This window comes from Pogoniulus pusillus, chromosome 11, assembly GCF_015220805.1.
Source record: "Pogoniulus pusillus isolate bPogPus1 chromosome 11, bPogPus1.pri, whole genome shotgun sequence".
Taxonomy (NCBI): Eukaryota; Metazoa; Chordata; class Aves; order Piciformes; family Lybiidae; genus Pogoniulus; species Pogoniulus pusillus.
The window spans coordinates 16503495-16515910 of NC_087274.1; the positions used below are offsets into that span (position 1 = coordinate 16503495).

At 48.0% G+C, this 12416-nt stretch overlaps 1 protein-coding gene across 3 annotated transcripts in view; it reads left to right on the forward strand.

Annotated features, from left to right (window-relative positions):
• The window catches only part of SFXN5 (sideroflexin 5), a 96969-nt gene that overhangs the window by 13277 nt on the left and 71276 nt on the right, over nt 1–12416 (forward strand). For all 3 annotated transcript variants that reach the window (XM_064151207.1, XM_064151209.1, XM_064151208.1), the window contains exon 3: nt 8506–8583. In XM_064151207.1, the coding sequence (XP_064007277.1) occupies nt 8506–8583 (78 nt within the window). The remainder of the gene's footprint in view (nt 1–8505; nt 8584–12416) is intronic.

Sequence of the window (12416 nt, forward strand, 5' to 3'; positions counted from 1 at the left end):
TTACACATTGCCATGGTGCTGGGGGGAAAGAGCAGATGAAACTTGAAATCATTCATCTCTTTCTCCTAAATCAGCTTTTTCCAAACCTCCAGACTACTCTGTATGGTGTCACTCATTTTGACTGCCTTTTGTATGTGTGCCCAAGAGAACTGCAAAGAAGTCCACTTTGCAGTAGGAAGCTCTGCAGAGTTGGTGGTTGATAGGTTTCCATAAGCCTGTGCTTTCCAGCCTGCTGCTCTGAGCCATGGTGGCTAGGACAGGATGTGATAGAGATGTTTGGGATGAGCGCAGGTCCTGGGTCTTCTGATAGGACAGAAGCAGATGATTCTGCTCATCTTTTTGATGGATTTTGTCTTGCCTCAGCTTGTTTTCATTTCCTCTTTTTGGAGGAGAATTCTGTTGGGTGGAGATCATCCAGTTCTGTCTAAAGCTTCTCTTCCTTTGAGAATATTCCATGTTTGAAGAACTCTCACCTTTCTCAGATCTCCATTTGAGTCTCGTGTGTGTGTCTGTGGTCCAGGGTATTTTTAAGCTGGACCAAAGTGAGTTTTACAATGGCATTAGTGCAGGAAGAGAAAATAAAGACAGATTTCTCAAACCTTGTGTAGCTTCCAAGTGGGGAGGTAAGAGTGAACTTGGCTGAGCTGGTAGCTCTACTTTCTTCAAGTTTCAAAATAGGCTAAGAATGCAGCACTGTGTTCACACTGGGTGTGGGGAAAGCACTTTCACACTCTGAGTGTGGTAGTTTAATGAAACAATTTAAACTGCTCTAAACTCAGTCTGGTTTCATTGAGTTCCCAAAGCCTGTTACTCTGTCTACTCATTTTGTTATCGGCAGCAGTGAGCATTCAGGGTCCAGAATAAAAAGCAGATATTTAGATCCTGAAGAACTCATTTCCCCCTCCTTTGTGAATGTCTTACTTTTTAAGGGCTGGATTTCTTCCACCCTTGGAGGACAGTTATCTTGCTTGTCATGCTGCAGTGAATGCAGAGGATACCCGGACCCTTGGGTAAGCTGTCTGTGACCGGACAAGAGGAAATGTCCTCAGATTGCACCAGGGAAGGTTTAGGTTGGACATGAGGAACAATTTCTTCACCAAAAGGGTTGTCAAGCTCTGGCCTAGGCTGCCCAGGGCAGTGGTAGAGTCTCCATCCCTGAAGGAACCTTAAAGCTTATCCAGTTCAACCCCCCTGCCATAGGCAGGGACACCCTCCACTAGAAAAGGTTGCTCAAGGCTTCATCCAGCCTGGTCCTGAACACCTCCAGGAAGGCTGTGGATCACAGAATCACAAAATGTGATCTTTGATTCATGTTCTTTGAATGACATTCTGTGATCCACAACCTTCCTGGGCAACCTGTGCCAGTACCTCCCCACCCTCACCGGAGAGAATTTCTTCCTAATCTCCAGTCTCAATTTCCACTCCTCAAGCTTCAATCCATTTCCTCCTATCCTATCACCACAAGCCTTCCTAAGTTGTCCAGTTTACTGTGCTCAGCATACCTGACCTTGTGCTTGGAAGCTCTTTGTGTGTTGTGTATGTGTAGAACTAAAAGCTGTTTGGTTTCCTTTGGTAATTTAGGTGGCAAATTAAAACCTAGGAAGGGTTTGTTGAGGAAGCAGCCGTTGGTGGAGAGATCCTTCCCGCTGACAGATGGCCCAGGGTGCTCAGGGAACAAATAAATCTCTGTTTGTCTTGGAGAAGCTCACTAGCAAATGGAAAAAAAAAACCACACCACAATAAAATAAATGGATAAATGAATCTCTAATGGGAGTGGAGGTTAATCCCCTGGAAAATGTAGGGAAATATAATAACATTGAGCTTTTCTGCATCTCAGTACTGTGTCCAGTTCTGGACCCCTTAGCTCAAGAGGGACATAGAACTGTTTGAGAGAGTCCAGCACAGAGCCACAACAATGATGAAGGGAATGGAATATCTCTGTTATGGGGAGAGTCTGAGGGAGCTGGGGCTGTGTTGCTTGGAGAGGAGGAGACCGCGTGACTTCATCAATGGTTCTAAAGATGTGCAGGGTGAGTGCCAGGAGGTTGGAGCCAGGCTCTGCTGGGTTATGCCCAGTGACAGGCCAAGGGGTGCTGCGTGGAAGCTGAGGCATAGGAAGTTTCATTTAAACATGAGGAGGATTTTTTTCCCTGTAAGGGTGACAGAACCCTGAACAGGCTGCCCAGGGAGTTGTGGAGTCTCCTTCTCTGGAGATCTTCCAAACCTGCCTGGATGTGTTCCTGTGTGATCTGCTCTAGGAGATCCTGCTCTGGCACGGGAGATGGACCGGATGAGCTTTGGAGCTGCCTTCCAGCCCCTGACATTCTGTGATCCTTTTTTTGATTGCTGTGTATTACATCATTGCATCCTGCTGAAGGTTGTGCTCTGAGGAGGGCTCTGCAGAAAGGAAGCCCAGCATAGTGACAGCAAGTGTAGTTAGTCTCAATGGCAGTCTTCTCTTCCTCACTTGTCGTTCAATGGAGCAAGTTCTCAACATCAGTAAAAGCTTTCTTGTGGAGGTCCTTAAGCACTAATGCTCAGGAGGTACCTGCCTAGCACCGGGCTGCTTGTGTTTTGTTGCTTTTTTACAATTGCAGCACTGTTTAGGTTGGATCAACTCCTCTGAAAATAAGTCCAGCCACTGGCCCAGCACTATCAACTTACCACTGCATCACAGTGACACAGCTTTGCAATGTCTCCAGGAATGGGGACTCCACCACTGCTCTGCAGAGCCTGCGCCAGACCTTGACAACCCTTTTGGGGAAGAAAATGTTGGAGCTGTACCCTGCAGCTGTTTAGTTTCTCTGTAGGTTTTCTGCCCTAAGAAGGGCAATGAAGCTATTGAAGGGTCTAGAACACAGGACTTGTGAGGCGCAGCTGAGGGACTTGGGTTTTTTCAGCCTGGAGAAAAGGAGCCTGAGGGTAAACCTCATTGCACTCTACAACTCCCTGAAAGGAGGTTGGAGTCATGGGAAGTCAGTCTGCTCTTCCCAGGAACAAGTGATAGAAGAGGAAATGGTCTCAAGTTGCACCAGGGGAAATTTAGGTTGGTCAGTAGGAGAAGTTTTATCCCTGAAAGGGTTGTCAAGGTCTAGACCAGGCTGCCTTGGGCAGGGTTGGAGTCCCCATCCCTGGAGTGGGTTTGAAAGCTGTGGAGATGTGTTTTGGAACAAGGGTTGGTGGTGACCTGGCTGGGGTAAGGGTTGGACTCAATGATCTTAAAGGACTCTTCCAACCCAAACGATTCTGTGATTCTGAGGCGCTAGCCTCATGTCAGTATTGGCTGTAACCTCTAAAGTGGAGCTTTCCTTCTGTGCTAATTTGTGTCATTACTGCCTTTCTAAGGAAATAATTTTTTGGCAGCTGTGAATTTGCAAACTTTCCCAGTAAGCTGGAAATGTGTCATGGCGGATATCAGGGCCAACAAGTCCTGTTGCTGAGGCCAGGAGAACCCCCTGGGTGAGTGTAATGGCTACTTCTGAAAGGTGTGAGGTTAAAATGATTGGAATAATACTTTTAATTGCTCTGTAATTAAGGTCCATCGAGAGAAGCAGTAGGGACCAGGAGATATTTTGATGAGCCTAACTTATCCCATCTGACATTAGGCAGGACAGACTGTTAACGCTCTGTGGGAAGCTCTTCATGGAGAAAGCTGTGGAGCTGGTAATATTAATTCCAAGAAAAAGTGAAAGCAGAATGAAAGTGAGCTTGGAGGGGCTGTGCTATGCTCTCTGCCTTTGCTTCATCTCATTGTTCAGAGCAGGAGTCAGCAGAGCGCCGAGCATCTTGCATTCCCATATTTGGGTTTAAGATGGAAGCAGGATTAGATGTATGTTATTTATATGAACGATACCTTCTTACTCAGCAGATTGACTGTCTGTGTTTATTCAGTGTCACATCTGCTGGCTCTACTTGAACAAAAAGTTTCTGGCTCCTGTTGTCTGTCACTGTGGATCCAATACAATGGGGCCAGCTGGAGTCAAGTCTGCTGTATGCAGCATCCGTGGCGTAGCGAGACGCCATCGGGAGCTGTTGAGCTGCTGATGGCAGAGCACAGCTGGATTCCCATCTCCTACATCAAATACGTGGTGCTGCTGGCCAGAAGGTTCTTGCTTTGGATCCTGTGCCAGTAAGCCAGCTTTGATCCCAACCCGGGATGATCGAAGCTCTCAGGCATGCAGTGACCATCACTGGGCTGATGAGCCCTCAAAACCCTGATAGGAGCCCTGCATGAACAGCGTGAAGTGGAAACCATTCCCACATGCCCTGGCCCGTCAGTGCGTTTTGTCTTCAAAGCCTCAAATGCAAAACTCCTTTTCTGTTGATTGTGTAGCAGGAATGTTGTAGTGCCACTGGCATGCTGACTTACTCCGGTCTGTATGTGCACATATGGGTTTCTGGAGGCAGCTCGGAGCCATGTGCAGGCACCCGCTGAGATCCAAGAGAAGACAAGGCACAGATCTTTCCCACAGAAGCAGCAAGCCCTTCAGCAAGGAGGGCAAGGTGAAAAGTCAGTGCAAGAGCTCATGTGCTGGGTGGAGCCATCTGATGTATGTACCTGTGTGCAGTCATTCCTAGGACCCAATGTCCTACCAGAGTGCTGGAGTGGTGGCCCTGAAGGACTCCAGGTGCTAATGACTGATCTATTCAGGGTCTACTTTCCTGGGGGTATCTCAGAAGACCAAGAGGGAATCTTCTGAATGCTGATTCACACCTAAAGGGTCAAGATAATGGAGCCAGACTCTTTTTACTGGTGTTTAGTGACAGGAAAAGGGTCCAAACTAGAGCACAGTAAGCTCCATCTGAATGTGAAGAGAAACTTCTTTCCTGTGAGAGTGAGTGCAAGAACACTGGAGCAGACTGCCCAGAGAGGCTGTGGAGGCTGTCCCACCTGGACATTGCAATCCTGGGCAAGCTGCTGGTGGTGACCCTGCTTGAGCAGCAGGGTTGGAGTAGATGATCTCCAGAGGTCCCTTCCAACCCTCACTGTGCTACGATTCTGTGTGAGCTTGGTAGATCCCTGGCACTGCTTCTGGGCTTAGGTTTGTAAGAACATCCTTCGGGTGCAGATGGTCTGTCTAGCACCCTATTGTGGGAGCTGAGACCCCAGCATCCACCACTAGAAGTGCTCTAGTGAGAAAAGGGGGATGAGGGAAATGATCCATACGACTACAAACTGTGGTTGCTTTTTTTTCCCCTTCAAAGTGATGCTGTAAAAACTCCAGTGACACTTCTTCCTACAGATAGCAGGGGAGAAACCAAGCCACAATAAATATTGAAACAGTGGCACAACCTTGTTGGCAGACCTCTTTTCCCCTGTTTAAAATGGGAATGAAGTGCCATCATTGGCTTTATCAACCAGCATCACGATGCTGCATCGTGTGAAAAGCCAGGGAGGGAAGCTGCTTGGTATTTGGAGCTGTTGCACTCTGTGAATGATGTCCTGTTTTTTTGGAGGCTCTGGTTCAAAGAAGGTGCTTGACTGTTCTGCTAGCTATTAAAGACACCTGGGTGGTGAGACACTTGAATGGGTTGCCCAAAAGAGGTGATGGAAGTCCCATCACTGAAAGTTTTTAAGGCCAGGCTGGATGGGGCTCTGGGCAACCTGAGGAGATTTAGACTGAAGATTAGGGAAAAATTCTGTAGAATGAGGATGGTGAAACACTGGAACAGGTTGCCCAGACAGGTCATGCATGCCCCCTCCCTGGAGGTGTTCAAGGCTAGGTTGGGTGAAGACTTGAGCAACCTGGGTTGATGGGAGGTGTTCCTGCTAATGGCAATAGGGTTGGAACTGGATGAGCTTTAAGGTCCCTTCCAACCCTGACAACGTGTGACTCTGTAGACAATGATGGCTTTTTACCACTGGAATTTTGAGGCTGTATGTTGTTCATTAGAGCTACCTGAACACCTCAAGCCATGTGAAAGGCATCTTCTCAACGTGGTCCTTGGTCTTGACACTTTTGTTCACTCTCTGTACTGCTCTTTTGTCCCCCTCGGGCTCTGGGAGGCTTTTCTCTGAGAAAGTTCCCCTCTCCCCACCGAGCTGAAAGAGGAAATTCATGAAGACTCTGATTTTTTTCCAAAGCAAAATCAGGCTTTTTTGTTGTCTGTTTGTTACCACACGAAACAAGATGGGATCTGGCCAGGGTTGTTATAGTAACTACTAAGATTTCCTCAAGAGAAGGGGAAAAAAAATAGAACACAGCCCCATTCATCTCTTCCTCTCAGCTCTCCATTCAGGGCTCCAGGCTGTTCTATGCAGAGCATTTGCAAGACACAGTGTAGGTAATTTCAGGGACAAAACCACACACCGATAATGAGCCCACATGGCTCTCCAGAACGTGATACTGCCACTCCTGGCTTATTTTCTAGTCCTGAATGCAAAAATAATATTGTCTCCTCTGGATCTGCAGGCATTAGTCATTCAGCTGTCTGGCTTGTCACCTCTGGGCTGTTGTGCTGTCTGCAGTAGTGGACAATTAGGTTTTGTTAGTGCTCCTGCTAGGTAACAGCTTTTCCCTCAGAGGAGAGCTTGAAACAGCCGTGAGGCCAGCAGGGTAAGTTGCTATCAAGAACGACTTCAAAAGGGTAAAGTCCTCATGTGATCTTAGGATCATTGAATCATGTAGACTGGAAAAAGCACTGGATTATGACCCTTCTCTGTCAGAGCAGTTGGACTCGATGATCTCTGGAGGTCCTTTCAAGCCCCTAACATCCTGTGAAGCCTTTAAGATCATCAAGTCCAACCATTAAGCTAACTCTACCAAGCCTGCTGCTACAGATTTCCCTCAGCACCACATCTGCTCAGTCCCTTGAGGCTCTGCTCACTTCCTTCCTGGGATAGGACAAGGAGCAATGGATGGAAGCTGCACCACAAAAGGTTCCACCTCAACACAAGAGGGAACTTCTTTCCTGTAAGTGTCCCAGAGCACTGGCACAGACTCCCCAGAGAGGTTGTGGAATCTCCTTCTCTGGAGACTTTGAAGGCCTGTCTGGATGTGTTCCTGAGTGACCTGAGCTAGATTGTATGACCCTGATCTGGCAGTGGGATTGGACTTGATGATATCTTTGGGTCCTGTCCAAACCCTGACCTCCTGTGAATGAAGATCCAGCCATTTCCCTTTGCAGTCTAGTCCAGGCCTTTGCAACCATTTCAGTGAAGAAATGCTTCCTAATATCCAAACTAAACCTTCTACAGGCCATTGGACATCTCTGTACAGACTCTCCCCTTCTGCTGAGTAGCTGCTAATCAGTGCAAGAGCTTAAATCTGAAAGCCACCAGGGCTAGAAAGAACCTGGCGCTGATGGTGTGAGTGTGGCCAGTGTAAAACCAGCCCTGGGTCCTATCCCGACCCTCCATCTCTGCAAAGTGAAGGAATTTCCACCAGTCCATGTGTCTTGTGTGTTGAATGTCTTAGTGCAATAGTTGTTCATTAATTGCTGCTTTCAGGTTGGCATAACTGCTGCTGCTTCCAAGGAAACAACAAAGGACTCTTTGATGTTTACTTGAAAGGGAGCAAAGTAGTTTCCCTGCAAGCGATCCCATGGACATGAGCTCCTAATGAGCTTGGGGACACTCTCCTGATTTACAGGGGGGCTGTGAGAGCAGAGCCTGCAGTGGCAGCCAGGAGCCTTGACACGAATACAGCTCACCACAGGGCTGCAGATGAGCCAGCAGCATCCTGCCTGCTGTTTCAGACAGACTACTCTGTGTTTGGGAAATGGTCCTCAGCACCGATGTTAGCAGTGCTGCCAGCACCACAGAGCTGCTGCAGAAATGTCAGACCAAAGTCCAGCTTGCTCATCTAGATAGCAGATAACCTACAGCAGACTTCTGAAAATGAGGGATTTGTGTGGCTTCAAATGTTTGGGAGCCATCACTCAGTACTCTGGGGCCTTCTGCAGGCCTGTGAAGCAGATTTAATCCCAGGGAAACCACTCTTTATATCATGACTTGTTCTTCTTAAGCTTTGACTAGTCCAAGAACCTTTCTATCTCTCTACTTCTGCCTTGTATGCAATTTACTGCAATCTATTGAACATTTGTTAGCATTCTGGCAAGCCTATTACTGTTCAAGGCCAGGCTGGAGAGCCCTTTGAGCAACCTGATCTTGTGGAAGTCCCTGCTGTATGCAGGGGTGTTGCACTAGATTACCTTTAAAGGTCACCTCTGACCCAAACCAGGTATGATTCTGTGATTTGTTAGATCCTCTTATACCACACCAAAAACTCTCAAGCTTTTATGCACTCTTTTGGTTGGTTGGGTTGTGTTTTCTCTTTTCTCTTGTTTCCTCTTCTCTACACTTCTGTAGTTAGATAGAAAGCAGCAGGGCTGTGACAAGCAGCAAAACAAGTGTCCATGCTTTCCTCTTTCACACCATATGGCTAAAAGGATCCATCATAAGGTTTGCAGGATAGAAAACCTAATTCTCTAACTTCTTGGCCTTCAGTGCAGTGCTCCAGTGCAGAACAAGTGTTGCAGACCATGCTGCTGTTTTATTTGCAGAGTCGCCTGAAGGAAGCTGTGCAGCTGCTGGAGGATTACAAGCATGGGACTTTGCCCCCAGGAGTCACCAACAAGGAGGTAAGGGGAAAAAAAACCTCAGTTAAATTTCCACTTCCTCTGGTCTGAAGTGAGGAGGCTGAGCTGGCACCTTAGGCTGTGCCCAAAGTCAGATTCACGGGTTGCATCACATTGGAAGGGACACTCAGAGGTCATTTTGTCTGACCCCCCTGCAGTGAGCAGGGACACCTCCAATTAGATCAGGCTGCCCAGATGCAGCACTGCAGGATTTTTTTGTGTTTCTACTGTTAAAATCCTGTGTTGGCTCTGTTCAGTTGATTGCTGTTTTCTGCAGTGTTGCTTCTGGTCCCCTGCAGCTCAACCTCAGTGGCTTATAGTAGATTTGGGTTGCTCTGAAATTCTCATTTTATAAATATAAGGATGAAATTGTTCACACTGAGGGTGGGGAAACACTGCTCCAGGCTGTCCAGAGAAGTGGTGGGTGTCCCAGCCTTGGAAATATTGCAGATCAGGTTGTCTGGAGCTCTGAGCAACCTGCTGTAGTCGGAGATGTCTCTGCTGCCTCCAGGGAGGTTGAGCTAGTTGACTTTTAAAGGTCCCTTCCAAGTCAAACCGTTCTATGATGTGCCATCAGTAGTGGCACGAGCTTTTGGGTGATACTGTTGGGATGGAAGCTGAAGGTTTGCTGATGTTGAAGGTCTTAGCAGGGTCTTAGCAGCTGCTAGACAAAGCTTCAGTTTTGGTAGAACTTGATTCTGTTTGGGATGGTTAAATGCCGAAAATTCACATTCCCTTTAGGTGCTGTGTTGGGAGAGAGAGGCATGGCTGCAGCAAAAACTAAAGGGCAAAGCAGCTCTCCCTGTGTGATGTGTGGTATGAGGCATTGCTCTCCTGCTCCTTTGATGTCTCTGCAAGCTTGCAACCACAATCTGATTGCAGGGGAAAAAAAAAGAGAAACCGAGGTTGAGGGAAGGAGAAGAGCAGAGGATGATGCAGCAGCAGATGACTCAGTTCCCATCTGCCTGCAGGCAGATGAAATACAAATCATTCACTGTGGCAAGCCACGCAGCCTTTTGACCTACATTTTGGTTTGCCTGGTGACAAACCTGGGCTGTACCCAGGGTTCATTCAGAGTGGCACTGGGAGATCAGACGCAAGCAGTGCCTCTCTCATTTCCTTCAGCCAGGAAGACGTTTGCAGGAGGTGGACCTGGTGGAGCAAGTTGGTGGGGATCTCAGTGTAAGTTGTCCATGAGTCAGTCATGTGCCCTTGAGGGCAAAAAGACCAATGGTCTCCCAGAGTGTTTAAAAAGAATGTGCTTAGCAGGTCAGGGGAGGTTCTCCTCCCCCTCTACTCTCTCCTAGTGAAGCCACATCTTTAGTAGTGAGTCCAGTTCTGGTCTCCATTGTTCAAGAGAGACAGGGAATTACTGGAGAGAGTCCATCAGAGGCTATGAAGATGCCAAGGGGCCTGGATCAGCAATGTGAGAAGCAAAGGCAGAGACTGAGAGCCCTTGGGCTATTGAACCTGGAGAAGAGCAGCCCTAAGAGGGGATCTGATCAATGCTCAGCAAGAGCTAAAGGGTGGAGTGCAAGAGGCTGGGCCCAGACTCTTTTCAGTGGTGCCCAGTGAGGTCAAGGGGCAGCAGACACAAAGTGGAACCCAAGAGGCTACATCTGAACAGGAGGAAAAATAGATCTTTGCTGTGAGGGTGCTGGAGGCCTGGAGTGGGCTACACATCAAGGTGGGAGATGTCCCATCCCTAGAACCATTCCAGGTCAGGTGGTTTGGGGCTCTGAGCAGCCTGCTCTAGTTGCAGATTTCCCTGCTGGCTGCAGGGGCATGGGACCAGACACATGTTGAAAGGTCCCTTCTGGGCCAGACAATTGAGATCATTATGGCTGCAGGGTTCCACTGAAAGCTGGAGTTGTGGAGACCTTAGGCACTGCATACTCCACATGGTGGTCAGCCAGGTACTGCCCATTGCTTCCCCGAGGTCTGGCAGTACATCCAGGAAACAGGGCTCTGGTTTCTGTCTCTGTAGGGGGCTGGAGGATGCTCTTCTTGCGCTCTGAGCATCGGTTGTTTTCCACCTCTGAAGGTGGAGGAGAGCACGTGAGGAGATCTGGGTAACTGGCAAGCTTGCCAGTGCTGAATTCCATACAAACGTGCCAGCTCTATCCAGCTGTAAGTGTCTCATTAATTACTGGTGCCTTTGCAGAACATACGACGTGCCGCTTGATTGCTCTGGGGGAGGGGAAGCTTCTCACTTACATAGATACCACCCCAAATTTTCTACTGCTGAACCAAAGGCACCTGGAGTTTTGCTTTCCTCAAGCTAGCTTGACCCATTGTTATGACCTTTCTGTGCAGCACTGTCTGTGGGATGGACTCTGGCTTCAAGGCAGTAACAATCTGCAGTTGTTATAGTGCTAATTTGGGCAAGGGACTGAAATGCAGCTCTGGAGAGGTGCCCACTTGGGAGCTTGCAGGCACGGGTTGGTGCTGGAATTAAAGGCTGAGCCATCTGATGTTTTACGTAGCTGGTAGCTGAGTGTCACACACCCTTCTGATGCACTGATGAAGTTGCCACGTGCTGGCAACAGACCAACAGATGAGAGGCAACTTGATTTGGGGCTGATTTCCTTTCTCCTCTCGTTGCCTGTGAACAATGAACCTCACATTCCTGGTGGGCAAGTAGTGTGCACTGCTGTAGTGATTTGGCTCATCTGGTATGGTGATGCACTTGTATCCAAGACAAGTTGATTTGCTCTTGCTCCACACATAAAAGGCTAGGTGAACCTTCTTTGGAGAGAAGCACTCAACTTTATCCTGTTTAAGAGCTGATGGAGGTTTGATTGGTAGAGATGCAGAGACTAAGCACTGCAACAGGCTCTTCAGGCATGGGCTGGGTATGGCACGCGTGTGAAGCCGTGCCTGAACGGGCTGCAAAGCTCCATAATCAGAATTAAAGTCATTATCACCTTGGAAGCCTTTAAAAATAGCAGTTTGGGCAGAGTTTTAGTGCATTAGCTTTTGAAGAACCCAGCCCCCTCCCCCAAATATCAACTCTGAGATCAAGAAGACAGGTTGTTTTGACAGAATTGCTTCACTAATCTCCTGCCTGATCCACTTCTGTGCTGCGGCGTGTTTGACAGTGCTCAAATCCCTGGGTTTTTTTTCCCCCTCATTCAGAAATTCATGGTTCTCATGAAGGATGGCAAGCAGGAGCTGAGAGCATAACAGCAGCTCAGCACACTCTACATTGCTTGCTGAAATGGTTTCGCCACATGAAAAATGGAAAACTTAAAAGCCTAAAGCTATGTAACGTCAAGTATCTCCTCCACACTTCTCTTCTTGACAGGCTTCTTGTAGAGAGAGTCTTTCTCTTCCACAATTTCTGAGCAGATTTTTCAAAACAAGCTGCAATGCAATGATTATGGAGTATCTGAAGGATAAAAAAACCTCTGAAAAGCCAGAATCCCAGCACGGTGGGGGTTGGAAGGGACCTCTGGACATCATCCACTCCAACTGCCCTGATAAATAAAACGGGGCACCCACAGCAGCTTGCCCAGAATCACAGTGTCCAGGTGGGTTTGGAATCTCTGCAGAGAAGGAGACTCCACAATCTCTCTGGGCAGCCTGCTCCAGCATCCTCATACCAAAGAATTTTCTCCTCATGTTCACATGCAACCTCCTGGGTCCCAGTTTGTGGCCCTTGTCCTACCACTGAGCACCAACACTGCCAGCACCTATATCTCATCCACTTCAGGTCATTGACACTCATTCAGTAGCTCTTCTACTTGCTCTTGAACTGGCGTGACTTCCCTGCCTGGGAAGATGGCCATTAACTGAAGCAGGTCAAAACCTCTTTATTGGGCGTCATTAGCAAA